At 41.5% G+C, this 16,769-nt stretch overlaps 1 protein-coding gene across 4 annotated transcripts in view; it reads right to left on the bottom strand.

Annotated features, from left to right (window-relative positions):
- Nucleotides 1–573: 573 nt before the first annotated feature.
- The window catches only part of LGI1 (leucine rich glioma inactivated 1), a 40,329-nt gene continuing 24,133 nt past the window's right edge, over nt 574–16,769 (bottom strand). For 3 of the 4 annotated variants that reach the window (XM_024985826.2, XM_024985827.2, XM_059881951.1), the window contains 4 exons: nt 8,489–8,560; nt 5,787–5,956; nt 5,354–5,518; nt 574–1,766 (listed from right to left, as the gene is read on the bottom strand). In XM_024985826.2, coding sequence (XP_024841594.1) covers nt 931–1,766; nt 5,354–5,518; nt 5,787–5,956; nt 8,489–8,560 — 1,243 coding nt within the window. In that variant the 3' untranslated portion in view covers nt 574–930. The remainder of the gene's footprint in view (nt 1,767–5,353; nt 5,519–5,786; nt 5,957–8,488; nt 8,561–16,769) is intronic. The other variant, NM_001046591.2, reaches the window with a different exon arrangement.

Below are 16,769 nucleotides of genomic sequence, written 5' to 3'. Positions count from 1 at the left end.
GTCGGATCTGAGCCTTGTGGGCACTCAGCAGGATGTCAGTAACGGGTCAGAACTAATGTCTAGAAGCAAAGCATCCTTGGTCAGATTGAGGCCTTTGTAGCAGATACATCTGATGCAAGTGCTGTAGTTACAATCTCTGTCAGCTGTCAGGTGATTCGAGAGTCAGACATTTAGAAGTCCCTGAAGAAGGTTTTAAAAATCCAAAATCTTGAATTTAGCTTCTATAAATTCTCCAAATGATGTTTTTAGCTGGAGCTATCAGATAGGAAAGGATGGGCCTAACTGTCTAATTAGCCATCTTGTAACAGGCAAATTTGTCTACTCTTCTTCCATTGGTCACTATTTCACCCCAAAGTGTTCCCCAAAGCCATGCGCTTTAGAAACACGTTTGAATGTTCAAACTCAGCTGATCAACCTGATAATAAATGATAGGCAATCAATATGAATGTTCATCTTCAATCATTATTTACTATATAAATTCTCAATCCAAATATAACCCCACTATATAAAACTCTTTACTCAATATAGTATCACCAAGAATAAAATAACTCCTGTAAATAATTACCTTTGGGATATGAAAGAAAATGTAAACATTTTATTTGGCAGTTGTTTCTGAACACATGAATAAATAAATGGAAAAGTACATATTCATATTTCTTTTTGGAGTAACAGATACCATTAAACGCTTATTTACACATCTTCACTGCAAAGAACAGTTACACAATTCAGTTTTGTCTTATAAAAGGTAACTTCCCACACCACTGGACTGGACAGGTAAGGATGGAGATACGGGCAGTGCTTGGTTCTAGCAGTCTCAATGTGTGAAAGGCATTCATTTGCAAGTGTGAAAAGAAGAGTCATCATGCATTTGAGTTCATCCGGATCATGTACTGTAGAAAGTTACTGATGGCAGCCACAGAATTTGGTGTGTCATGCGCTTAAGTCAACTATGACATGTTTGTAAATCTGTGTGTTTCCCTTAAAACTGGAAGCAAAAAGAAAATTGCGTTTATTAATGGACACATGCGTGAATGATCTTGGTGCCTGAACATTTAATTCCTGAAATTTCACAAATTTGGCTTTCTCTGCATCCCAGTTATACACTTGAGTAAAGGAATAATCACTTCCAAGAATTGCATATTGATAGTTATTTATCTGAAGAGGCTGGAACACCATGGATCCTCGTGATGGCATCCTCTGAATATCCTGAAATGAGGAGCCTCCCCATTTCATTACTTTGGAATCACCAATGAATCTTGTCAAGCAAATGTACACATCGCCTTTCACTGAGAAGTGCTTAACGGCATATACATCCTCCATGTTAGGGATGTCAGTTTGGTTAGTGAATAATTGTATTGCTTTGTTCCACTGATAAATGACAGGACGCTGGGAACTACTGGACAGTATTAAATGAGGCGTTCTGAGAGTCTGAGGTGTTCTGGCTATTTCTAGATATTCCACATCAGTATCCCTGTACCATGCATGTAAAGATTGATGGGAGTAGAATCCATTTCCGTTCCATTTATAAATGGTAGTGAAACCAGCTTTTGAACTGTCAGCCACAACGAAGTACCAGTTGTTTTCAATCTTGAATGTTTCAATGTCATTGGGTTTTCGGATTTTGAGGATTTCAATATCCTGGATTTTTATGAATTTATTTGCAAAGCTGTCTCTCTTATAGATGTGAGAGCCGCCAAACAGCTGGGCCACAATGACATAGAGCTGAGTTTCAATGACTATAGGCTTGCACACTACCGTGGACGTGCCTGGGAAAGACAAATGAGAGATTAGGAGGATGGCCGTCCTCTTTTAGAGCTGTTAATACACAGGCTGAGACCATGCAGCTGCCACCAAAACCTTGTTTCAGCCTGAAATAAGAGATTTCTTTGGTTGTTTAGGCAAAGTCAGTTTTTTAATCAGATCCAGTGGCAACAAGACGGTGCCTTTTTGCCTCATGGGGCCTTGTTACCAACAACAGAGTTGTCTTGTCACATCCAATGTGTACTAGACATTCAGGACACATGGCTAAAGCCTGAGTTTTCCCTCTCACTTCTTCTTCTTCATTGTCTTTAATTTTTAAAAGAAAAATTTTGGCTGCACCACGTGGCATGTGGGAGCTTAGTTCCCCCACCAGGGGTTGAACCTGTGCCCCATTCATTGTAAGTGCGGAGTCTTAACCACTGAACTGCCAGGGAAGACGCCCAGTGAAGTCCCTCTTCTTTGTCTTTTTTTTTTTTTTTGGCCAAGCCACACATGAATCTAAGTTCCCTCAACCAGGGATTGAACAGGGAAAGCAGTGAGTACTAACTACTGGACTGTCAGGGAGCTCCCTCTCCTCTCACTTCTTATAGAAAAGGATCATTGCTTTCCCTGACGTAACATGAGTTAGTCATAGTAATTCTAGTGGAAACTGCCATAAAGCACCTACTTTATGCTTTGCCAGATCATCGAACTAAATTTCCCACCAATCTTAAAAGATGAATATTATTATTACCCTTCCTTTTGCAGGTGAGCAGGCTGAAAGTCAGAGAGGTTCGATGCTGCTAGAAGGCAGAGTTGGGATTCGAGCCCAAGGCTACCAGTGTCCCTATGCTTTTAACTTAACCAAGGGTGAGGAGTTAGCTGTACTGGGGCTTCCACCTTGGGTTTGGATTCCACAAGGTTCTAGGACAACCTCAAGGCCAAGTCTTGAGCAGTGGCCTGGGCAGCTCATGGCTATCTTCAATTGCTGTGTTCTCTGTAATGAATGGCTTCTGGCTCTAGAATCGATTAACTTTCCCCTAAGAAAAGATGGGTGTCACTTGGGATTTTTCTGAAGCTTTAGGTCACTAGTGGCAGAAGAGAAAGAAGAAGAATCCTTAAGAAAAGTGAAAGAGGGGTACAGTCATGGGCGATGCTCCTGAAAGTTACTTTGGGAAATCTCAGAAAACTACATGGGGGTCTGTCAGAAGCCTAGCTCAGTATCCTTTGTTAAGAGTTTAAGTTATCAGTAGATTCTGATCTTCTAGAGGGAGGTTGGTTCTTGGAAGCCCAAAGAGAGCAAGGCAGATCTAGCCCCAGGCTTTTTCTAACTGCTGCTCTAAGGGCTTTGAGGTAATAAGTTCCGCATCAACTCTTTTGGCTGCATGCATAGGCAAAATTATTCTATTTATGACCCTTTTCAAGACTCAGCTGATTCTGTGACCTTTAGAAAATCTCTTCTCTGGGATTCAGTTTTCCCTTCTATACAATGAAAGTTGGAACTAGATTAGAGATGGCTGCTGCTGCTGCTGCTGCCAAGTCTCTTCAGTCGTGTCCGACTCTGTGCGACCCCATAGACAGCAGCCCACCAGGCTCCCCCGTCCCTGGGATTCTCCAGGCAAGAACACTGGAGTGGGTTGCCATTTCCTTCTCCAATGCATGAAAGTGAAAAGTGAAAGTGAATTCACTCAGTCGTGTCCGACTCTTAGCGACCCCATGGACTGCAGCCTACCAGGCTCCTCCGTCCATGGGATGGGGTGCCATCGCCTTTTCCTTAGAGATGGCTACTAGTTTTCAATCATGTACCAATGTCGACTGACTGATTGAAACTCCCTGGAGAACTGTATTAAGAAGGATTCTATCCTCTGCAAGAAAGAACATCATGCTAGATTAACAATGTCTGTATGGGGTGAGGGAGGGGATAGTGACTGCATATATGACATATATTCATCATCCTGGACTAGATGATGTCATCTGGAAGTCTGCAAATATATGACTCATTTTTCTTTCAAGTGCTTATCTAAAGATTCATTCATAGCAATTGAGAGACTGTACACATGTTGGAGAAGGCAATGGCACCCCACTCCAGTACTCTTGCCTGGAAAATCCCATGGACGGAGGAGCCTGGTAGGCTGCAGTCCACGGGGTCGCTAGGAGTCGGACACGACTGAGCAACTTCACTTTCACTTTTCACTTTCATGCATTGGAGAAGGAAATGGCAACCCACTCCAGTGTTCTTGCCTGGAGAATCCCAGGGACGGGGGGAGTCTGGTGGGCTGCTGTCTATGGGGTCGCACAGAGTCGGACACAACTGAATCGACTTAGCAGCAGCAGCAGCACACATGTAAGAAGCTGGTTTAGATTGCACAAAGCCCTGCTGCAATCCACTGGAGAACTGAGGGGGCTTCAGGAGAAAGGGAAGCATAGCCTTCCTCCTTGAGAAGGAAAGAGGACTCTAGGAGGGTCTCAGTTTGGAGGGGATTCAGTTATCTGGGCACCTCAGTCTTAGGCAAGACCCAAACCTGTCCTGATCCTTTGAGCAATAGGGTTGATGACTGCCAACAAAATCTAGTTATAACTACCCCGGCCCTGTCAAGTGGAAACCTTCTATGGGGATGTGGGAGTGCTCTCAGAAGCAAGTTTAAGGGTGTTAGAAGCTAATGCTGATGTGAAGGTGGTTTCAGAGGGAGCCTCATGTTCTAATTTATGACTTAAACACTTAAAAGTTGTTGAAATGAGGAAGAAACTTAAGAGGTGACCTAAGTAAAAGTTTTCATGGAAAAAAAAAAAAAAAGATTTCCATCATTAAATTAAATGCAAAAAATATTAGAAAGAGGTTTATGTCCTCACTGCAGGATTTCTCAGAGCCTCTAACGTGTGTTATTATGAATCTCCAAGAGGGAGATATGGGTCCCAAATTTACTGGACGATAAAACACTTATGTCTCAAGTCATACATGAACATTTTACAGAAGTAATGTTTTTGCAATAAAGTTTGAGATTTCATCAGTCTAAAATAAACTCATTCTGTGGTTAAAAAAATGGACCCAGTGAGAGTGTGGCTTAACTAGTTTGTTTGTGGCAGAACCTAGATAGAACTCATAATTCTTAATCCAGTACTTTTTCTTTCAAGAAAAATAACCCACTTTTTATTGCATATTTACTAAGATAGGTCCTATGCTAAGTTTCCTGAACATATGCTTTCGTTATTTTATAACAGCCCTGCAAGTTAAGTATTAGTATTACCATTTTACAACTGAGGAAATTAAGCTTTAGGGAACAATCTCAAATGGTAGATTTAGGATTCAAATGATTCTAAACCTGGTAACTGGTAGAGAACTGCCTAACGTTCTGGAGACACAGGATTGATCCCTGGATCGGGAAGATCTCCTGCAGAAGGAAACGGCAACACACACCAGTATTCTTGCTTGGAAAATCCTATGGACAGAGGAGCCTGGTGGGCTACAGTCCATGGGGTCACAGGGGCTGGACACGATTTAGTGACTAAACCACAAACCTGCCCAAAGCATTCCCTGATACCACTCATCTTTTCCTTTTGCCCTTGACCCAAGCAGTTTAACTTTCCATTCAAAATACAATCAGCGTTTTCATACCTGTGATGTTGTCATAATTCCGGAAGGTCTTTTCTACATGGTCCCATTCAAGGAAAATGCACTTTCCAGTAAAAGGCTGAGCGATGACGACATACTCATCGTTCATATAAGAAAAAGTGTCTATGGACAGTGATTGATAAGGCAGGTCTTGAGACTTTGCAAACTCTGTAAAAATTGAAAATGATGATTAGTAGCTGTGCTAATGCCTCATTCGTTGGCTAGATCTCAAATGTCCATAAGAAATACTTTTATTCTAGAGAAACAGTGAAATGGCAATTTTACTTTGCTTTTAAACAAATGAAGTTTTAATGGTTCATAGTATCTTTAAATTGCTCAGTTGGTTTTTAATGTATAAAAAATATCAGTTCCTGCATATGTAAAAAAAAAATGTAACCCTTAATTTTACAAGATGGAATAATTTGGAATACATTACCTGTAATGATGCAATCAAAATCCTTGGAGGAAAGACTATTGATTTTGCGCTTCTTGTATTCTGGAGGGCCTTCACAATAGATGTCTTCGACAGTTGCATTGGTGTGGCTTAGCCATTCCACCAGCCACTTCAGTTTACAGTCACAATTAAATGAATTACCTCTCAGGTCACTGAAAGACAAACTTCAGCTGCTTTTGATATACAAGGGTCCTTCCTTCACAGGCATGACTCTTACCATAGCAATTATGTGAGCAGGATGCTCTCACCTGGTTTTATATCATGCCTCATAATCTACCTTGAACCTGTCTGATCATTCACTTTGGGCTCAGAGAGGACCACAGTGCACCCTTGCAAGCCACTCCAGTCAATGGAACCTCATAACTTACTCCCTCTTGGATTCAAAGGTAGTTCAGTCTAGAGCTGTGCTGTCTATAGGAATACAATGTGAACCACATCTGTAGTTTAAAAATTTTCTAAGGACACATTAAAAAAGTAAAAAGAAACAGATGAAATTATTTTTAATATCATATGTTATGTAACCCAATACAGAATTTTATCATTTTGACATATAGTAATATAAAAATTACTTATGAGATATTTTGCATGCTTTTTCTATATTAAGTCTCTGTGGAGTCTAATGTGTATTTTATGCTTACAGTATATCTCAATTTGGATAATAAAATTTCAGCAGAAGTTCCTGATTTGTGTTTAGATTTAATAAAATTCACAGTTGAAAAAAAAAAAGATTCATACACCCAAATTGTTCCAAGCATACTTAAAAGTTTTCCAATAATTGAACAGAAAAATCAGTTCTTAAATTTAGTTTTTTATTTTATTTTATTTTTTTAAACTAAGTAAAATTTAAAATTCAGTTCCTCAGTCACACTAGGATCACATTTTAAGTGTGCAGCCACCATACTGGGCAACACAGGTTCTAAAACACAGAATGTAGTGACTGTTGGACTATATTTAATTAAATCAAGTGAGCTATTTGCTTTTCTTCTTCCTCACAGATGTAATTAATCCTGATCCTATTCCATGGTCTTCAAATTCAATTTTAATAGGAAATGACTTAGATACAGCCGAGTTAATGCAGACATACAATAGCTCATGCCCGTAATAAACTGCACAGCACAAATAGTTTAAATTTCCACATATGATCCCAACTCATCAGTTCTGTTTATTTGCATTGTTTCTGTTCAGAAACCCAATCTCTTTCCTAAAACTCGTCTCTGTCACATAGAATTCCTAAGATAGGTATTGTCTACTTTTCACACAGCACAAGAATAATTTTTGTGTTGGAGCACTTAAAAATGTGTTTTAAGGAATAAAGAAAACCAAGAAATCTACTAAAAGGCATATTGGCGTGGATCCTTGCACTTCTTAAATAATTCTTGATTTGGGCATATCAAGGTAGGCCAAACCCATGATAAGATTCCTTGGAGAAACTGAGCCCATTTCAAGTGATTTTTCTTTTGCTAGAGTGGGGTTTAGACTGACATAAGGTTGGGCCAGAGGGTCTCCAAATAAGCTATATCCCCAAGTCTGCCATGGAGTTATCTAACTTGCAAGACATTCGCAGGACTGACTTCATATCCCAAGACTACTCTGACCCAGAAATAATGAGTGTCAACTTTTCTGATCTATTGTAAACCAGAGTGGATAACTGTGGTCTGTCCAAGACTCTGGAAGTGTCCTGATTCTGACACTCTCTTGGAAATAAACCATCTTTTAGGAATTGGGGTAATAGACATGGAGGAGGGGCTGGGGGAGTACTACAAGGAACAAAGAAAGTTCTTCACTAGCTAGCTGATTTGATGTTAAATACTGGGTTTAGGAGAGAATACTTGACTCAAATTTTGTTGGAGAAAAGTTGTTTTGAATATATATTCTATAGCAAAGGACCTGATAAATATGAACTCTTGTTTTCACACGTCTTTTGTTTGTTCCTATGTTCTACCTTGCGGCATTTAAATACCTTTCTAATGTTTTGGAAGGCACTTATTGAAGCTAAATTGCTTTTGAGACGGTTAGGCATACATTACTTGCTTTGCTTACTGCAAAATATACAAATTCCTTACAAAGATCTTTCACTCTGAGGCTTAAAAGTCAAAGTTTGAAAGCTCTTTTGTTTGAAAAAGGGTCAAAAATAATTAAGTTCATTCCCCTCCTGGGGCTTAAGCCAAATTCCTGGGGATTAAGCCTAGGGTTGTTGTTCAGTCTAATGACAGAAAAGGCAAACTTTCCTCCCTTCCCCCACTTCCTGCTCCGTTTCTCTGTTGACTGACCAACCCATGGGTGTAACCTTTCATCTTTTTTCTGTCAGTTACCCAGACTTCTTTGTGTTTTTCCTTTGTAGCCCCATTTCCTGAACCCCGTGAGAAAAAAAAAAAGGCTTCTTGAAGTTTCTATCTAGCTCTCCTCTTCCCCGTCTCCCCCCAAAGTCCCTTGTCATCAGTCCCTCCCATAAAGACACACACTTTATCAAAGGAAAGCTTACGGTTATGTTTTCAAACTATAGCGGAGGAAACCCTAGGAGACTCAAACAGTAGTCCAACTAAATTCAAAATTTAAGACAAATTAAAATTTTAAATTTCTCATTTAATTTAAAGCCAATTAAAAATTTTAATAATCAACACCAGACATCTTTGTTAACTACTGCAAATTAATTAACTAATCAGTGATTTCTTAGGTCCTCTTACACATTTGTTAAAGAATCCAGGCCTTTGAAAATATCTTTTGGGAGAGTCTGGAGATTGTTGTTTGCAAGGCTCCTGGGAAGAAAAAAAAAAGAGTGACGTAAACCGTAGTCATAAATAAAATAAATAAATGCATTTATGGCCCTTTTTGTATTATGGTATTAAACAAAATGAACAAGGAAACACTCCAAAATACCAGTAACAAAATAATGCCCGGGCATCGGTCTTTCTATTTAGCACTGAGTGTGAGCCTCACACTCTCAGACAACTAAGGGTTGTCTTCCCTTGTCTGTAGCCTCCATGCACTCTCCCCTCACACTCAGGCCACCCTTACCCTCCTTCCCTCCCCCACTCGCCCCAGGAGCAGCTCAACCACCAGCTCTTAGAACCCACAGCTCTCAAACTTGGAGGGCTGTCTAACTACCCCGACTCCAGCCCACTCTTTCTTCCTGTTCTTTTTCTACATTTTTTTTTCCTTTTTAGCTCCATTCATTCAGGCCTCCTTAGAAAATAGCTTCCTCATAAATATCCACCTATCCAATCATCCATTCATCCTGTTGAATCATCTCCTTTTTTCCCTTCTTCCAGTTCTTTCTCTATTATCACAAAAATTGTTTTCTCCTTCTCTATTTGTTCTTCCACGTATTGCTAAAATGATTCTGATTCTAATCAAGAGTAACAAGTAGGAAACAGTCCTGATACTATCCAGGAAAAGGTCATGTGTGCACACTGCAGAAATGTGCACGTAACCGGGAGCAGATACTGTATAACCGGGAAGGGTGACCCGGGACTGGTGTTTTGTATTTAATCAGCACTATACATATACTTGCATTTCTCAGGTGGCTCAGTGGGTAGAGAACCCACCTGCCAGTGCAGGAGGCTCAGGTTCAATCCCTGGGTCAGGAAGATCCCCTAGAGGAGGGCATGGCAACCCACTCTAGTATTCTTACATGAAGAATCCCATGGACAGGGGAGCCTGGCGGGCTACAGTTTATAGGGTCACAAACAGTTGAACTGAAGCGACTGAGCATGCATACATACATATACATGTTATATACTTTCCTTAGAAGCGGTTTTAATTTTCACAATAAAAATTGAAAACTGAAACAAAGGAGCCTATGCTGTCGGCCTCCAAAGCTCTTGAAAATTCTCTCAAATTGATCTTAAAACACTCTCAAGAGTCTTCTGTTTCTACCTATTCTAATTAGTATGAGATTTCTCAAGTGCAAGCATTAAAGACATTTAAAACCTATTTTTAAGTTAATTATGTTGTTTTTCTGAGTTTTTGAAATTACCGCTAGACTGGATTAGAAAACTTTTTCAATGAACCTTGGCACAGAAGAAAGGGAACTGAATCAGAAGGTTCCAGTCTCAGTGACAGTCCATTTCGTGATGAAGGGCATAGCTTTGGAGTCATTCTGAGCGGTCTGAATCCTGACTCCACTATTTACTGGCTGTGTGACTTTGGTTATGTACCTTCTCTGCAACTCAGTTTTTTCATTTTTAAGTGGATGTAATAATACCTCATATTATAAGAGTGTTAAAAAAAATGGGGTAACTCAGGATGGTAGCTGGTATGTGGACTGCTTTCGTGTGAACATTGCCCCAAAACAGCATTTAGAAAACTGACCATACAAGTGAATTGCTGTGACTGTCTCCCTACATCAGATCAGATCAGATCAGTCGCTTAGTACGACTCTTTGCAACCCCATGAATTGCAGCATGCCAGGCCTCCCTGTCCATCACCAACTCCTGGAGTTCACTCAGACTCACGTCCATCGAGTCGGTGATGCCATCCAGCCATCTCATCCTCTGTCGTCCCCTTCTTCTCCTGCCCCCAATCCCTCCCAGCATCAGAGTCTTTTCCAATGAGTCAACTCTTCGCATGAGGTGGCCACAGTACTGGAGTTTCAGCTTTAGCATCAGTCCTTCCAAAGAAATCCCAGGGCTGACCTCCTTCACAATGGACTGGTTGGATCTCCTTGCAGTCCGAGGGACTCTCAAGAGTCTTCTCCAACACCACACTTCAAAAGCATCAATTCTTCGGCGCTCAGCCTTCTTCACAGTCCAACTCTCACATCCAAACATGACCCCAGGAAAAACCAAAGTCTTGACTAGACGGACCTTTGTTGGCAAAGTAATGCCTCTGCTTTTGAATATGCTATCTAGGTTGGTCATAACTTTCCTTCCAAGGAGTAAGCGTCTTTTAATTTCATGGCTGCAGTCACCATCTGCAGTGATCTTGGAGCCCAAAAAAATAAAGTCTGACACTGTTTCCACTGTTTCCCCATCTATTTCCCATGAAGTGATGGGACCAGATGCCATGATCTTCATTTTCTGAACGTTGAGCTTTAAGCCAACTTTTTCACTCTCCACTTTCACTTTCATCAAGAGGCTTTTTAGTTCCTCTTTACTTTCTGCCATAAGGGTGGTGTCATCTGCATATCTGAGGTTATTGATATTTCTCCCGGCAATCTTGATTCCAGCTTGTGCTTCTTCCAGTCCAGCATTTCTCATGATGTACTCTGCATATAAGTTAAATAAACAGGATGACAATATACAGCCTTGATGTACTCCTTGTCCTATTTGGAACCAGTCTGTTGTTCCATGTCCAGTTCTAACTATTGCTTCCTGACCTGCATACAGGTTTCTCAAGAGGCAGATCAGGTGGTCTGGTATTCCCATCTCTTTCAGAATTTTCCACAGTTTATTGTGATCCACTCAAAGTCTTTGGCATAGTCAATAAAGCAGAAATAGATGTTTTTCTGGAACTCTCTTGCTTTTTCCATGATCCAGCAGATGTTGGCAATTTGATCTCTGGTTCCTCTGCCTTTTCTAAAACCAGCTTGAAAATCAGCAAGTTCACGGTTCACATATTGCTGAAGCCTGGCTTGGAGAATTTTGAGCATTACTTTACTAGTGTGTGAGATGAGTGCAATTGTGCGGTAGTTTGAGCATTCTTTGGCATTGCCTTTCTTTGGGATTGGAATGAAAACTGACTTTTTCCAGTCCTGTGGCCACTGCTGAGTTTTCCAAATTTGCTGGCATATTGAGTGCAGCACTTTCACAGCATCATCTTTCAAGATTTGGAATAGCTCAACTGGAATTCTATCACCTCCACTAGCTTTGTTGGTAGTGATGCTTTCTAAGGCCCACTTGACTTCACATTCCAGGATGTTTGGCTCTAGGTCAGTGATCACACCATCGTGATTATCTTGGTCATGAAGATCTTTTTTGTACAGTTCTTCTGTGTATTCTTGCCATCTCTTCTTAATATCTTCTGCTTCTGTTAGGTCCATACCATTTCTGTCCTTTATCGAGCCCATCTTTGCATGAAATGTTCCTTTGGTATCTCTGATTTTCTTGAAGAGATCCCTAGTCTTTCCCATTCTGTTGTTTTCCTCTATTTCTTTGCATTGATCGCTGAAGAAGGCTTTCTTATCTCTTCTTGCTATTCTTTGGAACTCTGCATTCAGATGTTTATATCTTTCCTTTTCTCCTTTGCTTTTTGCTTCTCTTCTTTTCACAGCTATTTGTAAGGCCTCCCCACACAGCCATTTTGCTTTTTTGCATTTCTTTTCCATGGGGAGAAAATGCCGCTAAAGAAGATTTTGCAAGAGAACGTCTCCACAATTCCTTTTACTGACTGGTGGTTGAATGAAGAAATTTCTTGGTGTTTTGGACCAGTCTGGAGTCACTCTCAAGTTATGTATCTCAATATATTTGCTGGCACAATTGTGTCCTCCAGTCCCTATGCTAACTTCTCCTAAGTGGATATCCCTCTCCCAGACACCAGCACAAAGTAAAACTGGCTTCAGGATGCATGCTTGGAGTAGGCTGGGTTTTAAGACAGTGGGAGGGAAATGATAAAACAGTCTAGTCCTGAATTACTGCAGCCATTAAGATTACCAAGGAAGAGACACCTGTTTTCCTTGCTGCCCAACTCAGTTCTTTGAAAGAGCCGGTGAATTGAGAGTTCCACTTTCTGCCTGAAGAATAAAGCTGTAGACCTCACATAGCCAGGGTGTTAACGATGAACTTCGTAGATACAGAGAACAAATTGATGGTTGTTAGAGGTGGGGTTGAGGGGTGGGAGAAATGGGTGAACTGCATTTTGTTTGTTTTGGTCTAAAAAAAAAAGATTTTAAAATTCCAAAATTAAAAAAGAAAAAGAGTCAATGTGCTTCACTACAGGTTTTACTAAGGGGTAAGATGCTGGGAGGGATTGGGGGCAGGAGAAGGGGACGACAGAGGACGAGATGGCTGGATGGCATCACTGACTCGATGGACATGAGTTTGAGTGAACTATGGGAGTTGGTGATGGACAGGGAGGCCTGGCGTGCTGCGATTCATGGGGTCACAAAGAGTCGGACACGACTGAGCGACTGAACTGTACTGAACTGAACTGAAGAATGCACTGTATCTGGGTAGCTGATAAAGGGTAGAATTGGTTGGGAAAGTGAAGACAGGGCAGTGAGACATTCACTGATGTTAGTTGTTTTCTAGGATCACTCTGCAGCGAGTACTGGAAGGATGTTTTTCTTATACCCAGTGCCTGACGTAATGTAAGTCCTCAACAGCTGCTTTTAAATTAATAAATGATTGAGTGAATGAGTGGATGAATGGGACAGGCTTGAATGGATAAGAGAAAGGGCACCAATCTAGACAGAGAAAAGGGCAGAGAATGAGTCTCAGGCTCTGTACACCAAGACAGTGAGTTAGGGAGAAACTGCAAAGCCCTGTGAATTACCATTGTCTTACCCTGACATCACGTGCTCCCGATACTCACAAAGTTCCCTCCCTCCTCTGAGCCTGGGATCCTAGTTCCTGGCCAGGGTTCAAACCCCGTTGTGAAAGGGCCAAGTCCTCACCACCGAACCGCCAGGGAATTCCCTAGGAGGGTTCCTTTACATTTTTTTTTTTTTTACTTGGCTGCACCAGGCCTTAGTTGCACCATTCAGTTCAGTTCAGTTCAGTTCAGTCACTCAGTCGTGTCCGACTCTTTGCAACCCCATGAATTGCAGCACGCCAGGCCTCCCCGTCCATCACCAACTCCCGGAGTTCACTCAGACTCACGTCCATCGAGTCAGTGATGCCATCCAGCCATCTCATCCTCTGTCGTCCCCTTCTCCCCCTGCCCCCAATCCCTCCCAGCATCAGAGTCTTTTCCAATGAGTCAACTCTTCACATGAGGTGGCCAAAGTATTGGAGTTTCAGCTTTAGCATCATTCCTTCCAAAGAAATCCCAGGGCTTATCTCCTTCAGAACAGACTGGTTGGATCTCCTTGCAGTCCAAGGGACTCTCAAGAGTCTTCTCCAACACCACAGTTCAAAAGCATCAATTCTTTGGCTCTCAGCTTTCTTCACAGTCCAACTCTCACATCCATACATGACCACTGGAAAAACCATAGCCTTGACTAGACGGACCTTTGTTGGCAAAGTAATGTCTCTGCTTTTGAATATGCTATCTAGGTTGGTCATAACTTTCCTTCCAAGGAGTAAGCGTCTTTTAATTTCATGGCTGCAGTCACCATCTGCAGTGATCTTGGAGGGGTCATTTAATTACAACATGTGAACACTTAGTTGTGACATGTGGGACCTAGTTTCCCAACCAGGGATTGAACCCAGACCCTTTGCATTGGAAGCTTGGAATCTTAGCCACTGGATCACCAGGAAGGTTCTCCTAGGAGGGTTTTTTAAAGTGTGTATGCAACTAAGCTCAAGTCTCTAGGTCCTGATTCAGAATCTACCTAAGAAACATCCTTTAAAATACCTGGGAAACTGTCCAACTGAACACCCAGCTGCCTTGAGACTGGCTGAGAAGGGTCAAGCATTCTTAATGGCAGGCAGGCTTTCCTTCCCAATGGAAATGATGACCATTCCCTCCACTTCATGCTTCCCTGGTGGTTCAGCTGGTGAAGAATAAACCTGCAATGCAGGAGACCTGGGTTCGATCCCTGGGTTAGGAAGATCCCCTGGAGAAGGGAACGGCTACTCACTTCAGTATTCTGGCCTGGAGAGTCCCATGGACTGTATAGCCCATAGGGTTGCAAAGAGTCACACATGACTGAGCAACTTTCACTTTCACTCCACTTTGGTGTTTTCATGGTTTACCTGAGAAAACCTCTAATTATGGAGTATGGAACCTACTGGAAAGTCTTCTTGCTAAGGCAGACCAGACTGGCTCAGACAGCACGTTTGTTTCAGTGCCACTGGGCTCTGCTGCTAAGAAAGCTTCGCCCACGGCCATCTGGGGTGCTCCCAGCCTCCCTACAGTGCAGATTCTCAGCTTGAGTTGGTGTCTCACTGAATTTGCAGTACTTCAAGTGCAGTTATTTTAATTTCATACAAAATGTTTAAAGGGGATAAATACACTGCAGCATTTGGAGTCCTGATCCAGAATCAGTAGAGGTTAGGCAGCGAGGCTTAGTTTTTCCCTACATGATGGTGTTTGCTGCATACCATGCTCTGTTCTAGGTACTTTACGTAGAGTAACTGGCCTAATCTCCTGTCTGTCTTACAATCTAGGTGTTCCTAAGTATCTTATTATTTTCCACCCCTATTTTTACAGATGATTGTTATCACTTCTGTTTTACACAAAAGAAATTGTAGGCACCATGAAGCTTAGTGACCTGCCTGATGTCCCAGAGCTATTAATGGGTAAAGCCTGGCTTTGAACACACACAATCTGGTGGAAGAGACAACCTCCTCAGCCACTATATCCCGCTGCCCCCTATACATGCTTGTCATTGTGAAAGCTGAAGTGAGGACATCCTGCCTGATTAACTGGGGACACATGGATGCCCTGAGTTTGGGGGACTGCATGTATGTCTTTTGAACCTCCACGTTGCAGAACAACCAGTAGTTGCTTCATGACATGTACAGATCGATGACAGTTTTCCCCAGATGTTTTTATACATACATGTGAACAAGCCTGCCTCCACTGGACCTTAGCCACCATGACACTTATGTGATGCCCAAGGGAATCATTACTAAAACATTGTGGGTGTTAACAGAAACCAATACAAAATGTTTAGAAATTTTGTCCTCATTGGCCATAAACTATTTTTTAATTCATTTTTCCCCTGATTTCAGAAGTAATACATGGTTACCAGAAAAATTCAAACCTTTCTGAAATATATGAACTATTCAAACACTTAAGTTAATCATGTATACTATTAGGACAGTCATTTAGAAGAATCAAGAGAGGCTCTTGGAATTTGACAGGATTTGTAAGGACTTAAGTATAAGGAATTCTCTTTTGGGGAGGGGTTGGTCTAAAGGAGAGGGGAGTCTATAGTAAATTTTCAGTTATTTAAAAATGTCTCTTTAGAAGGCAAGTCTGCTAAGATAGATGTATAAGAAGACAAGGTAAGTTCATTGCTTCTTTAGGAATGAACTGAATTTATATCAGTGCTTACAAGTTCCCTTGGAGCAGCTTTAATGTTAAGCCAGAGTGGGAACTAGTTGGATCTAAAAGTGTATGTCTACTACTGTACATACTACGAAAGTGCGTACGTATTCTACACACTATTGAGAGTATGTTACGTGGCAGCCTGGATGGAAGGGGAGTTTGGGGAAGAATGGATGTATGTATATGTATGGCTGAGACTTGTTGCTGTCCACCTGAAACTATCACAACATTGTTAATCAGCTATACTCCAATACAAAATATATATTTTTTTTAAAAATCCAGCAAAGTATGTGTATAATTCCAACTAATTGCATTTGGAGACCAAGAGTGAGGGTAGGGCTCCTGTCTTCAGGATCTTCTCTTCCTTCCCCATTTGTGTTTGCTTCTCAGATCATGTCCTGTGGAAGGACCTAGCCATCCATAAAGCTCTCTGGTCCTTCTATAATTGACATGGTGGAGTCGGCACTAGGGTTCTCGTTAAAGATCTTGGAAAACTTCTGGCTTTTACCACTACTAACTGGGGAGCAGCTTAAACTCAGGGCACACCTCTGAATTCTCATTTGCCAATAAGGATAATGTCTGCTCTGTTTCTTTTTTTTAATTTATTTTTAATTGGAGGAAAATTGCTTTACAATGTTGTGATTATTTATGCCATACAACAATGCAAGACTCTTGAGAGTCCCTTGGACTGCAAGGAGATCTAACCAGTCCATTCTGAAGGAGATCAGCCCTGGGATTTCTTTGGAGGGAATGATGCTAAAGCTGAAACTCCAGTACTTTGGCCACCTCATGCAAAGAGCTGACTCATTGGAAAAGACTCTGATGCTGGGAGGGATTGGGGGCAGGAGGAGAAGGGGATGACAGAGGATG

This window comes from Bos taurus, chromosome 26 (assembly GCF_002263795.3).
Source record: "Bos taurus isolate L1 Dominette 01449 registration number 42190680 breed Hereford chromosome 26, ARS-UCD2.0, whole genome shotgun sequence".
In the NCBI taxonomy this organism is placed as follows: Eukaryota; Metazoa; Chordata; class Mammalia; order Artiodactyla; family Bovidae; genus Bos; species Bos taurus.
Note: the sequence above shows the minus strand (reverse complement) of the source record. Positions and strands in the feature narration are given on the sequence as shown.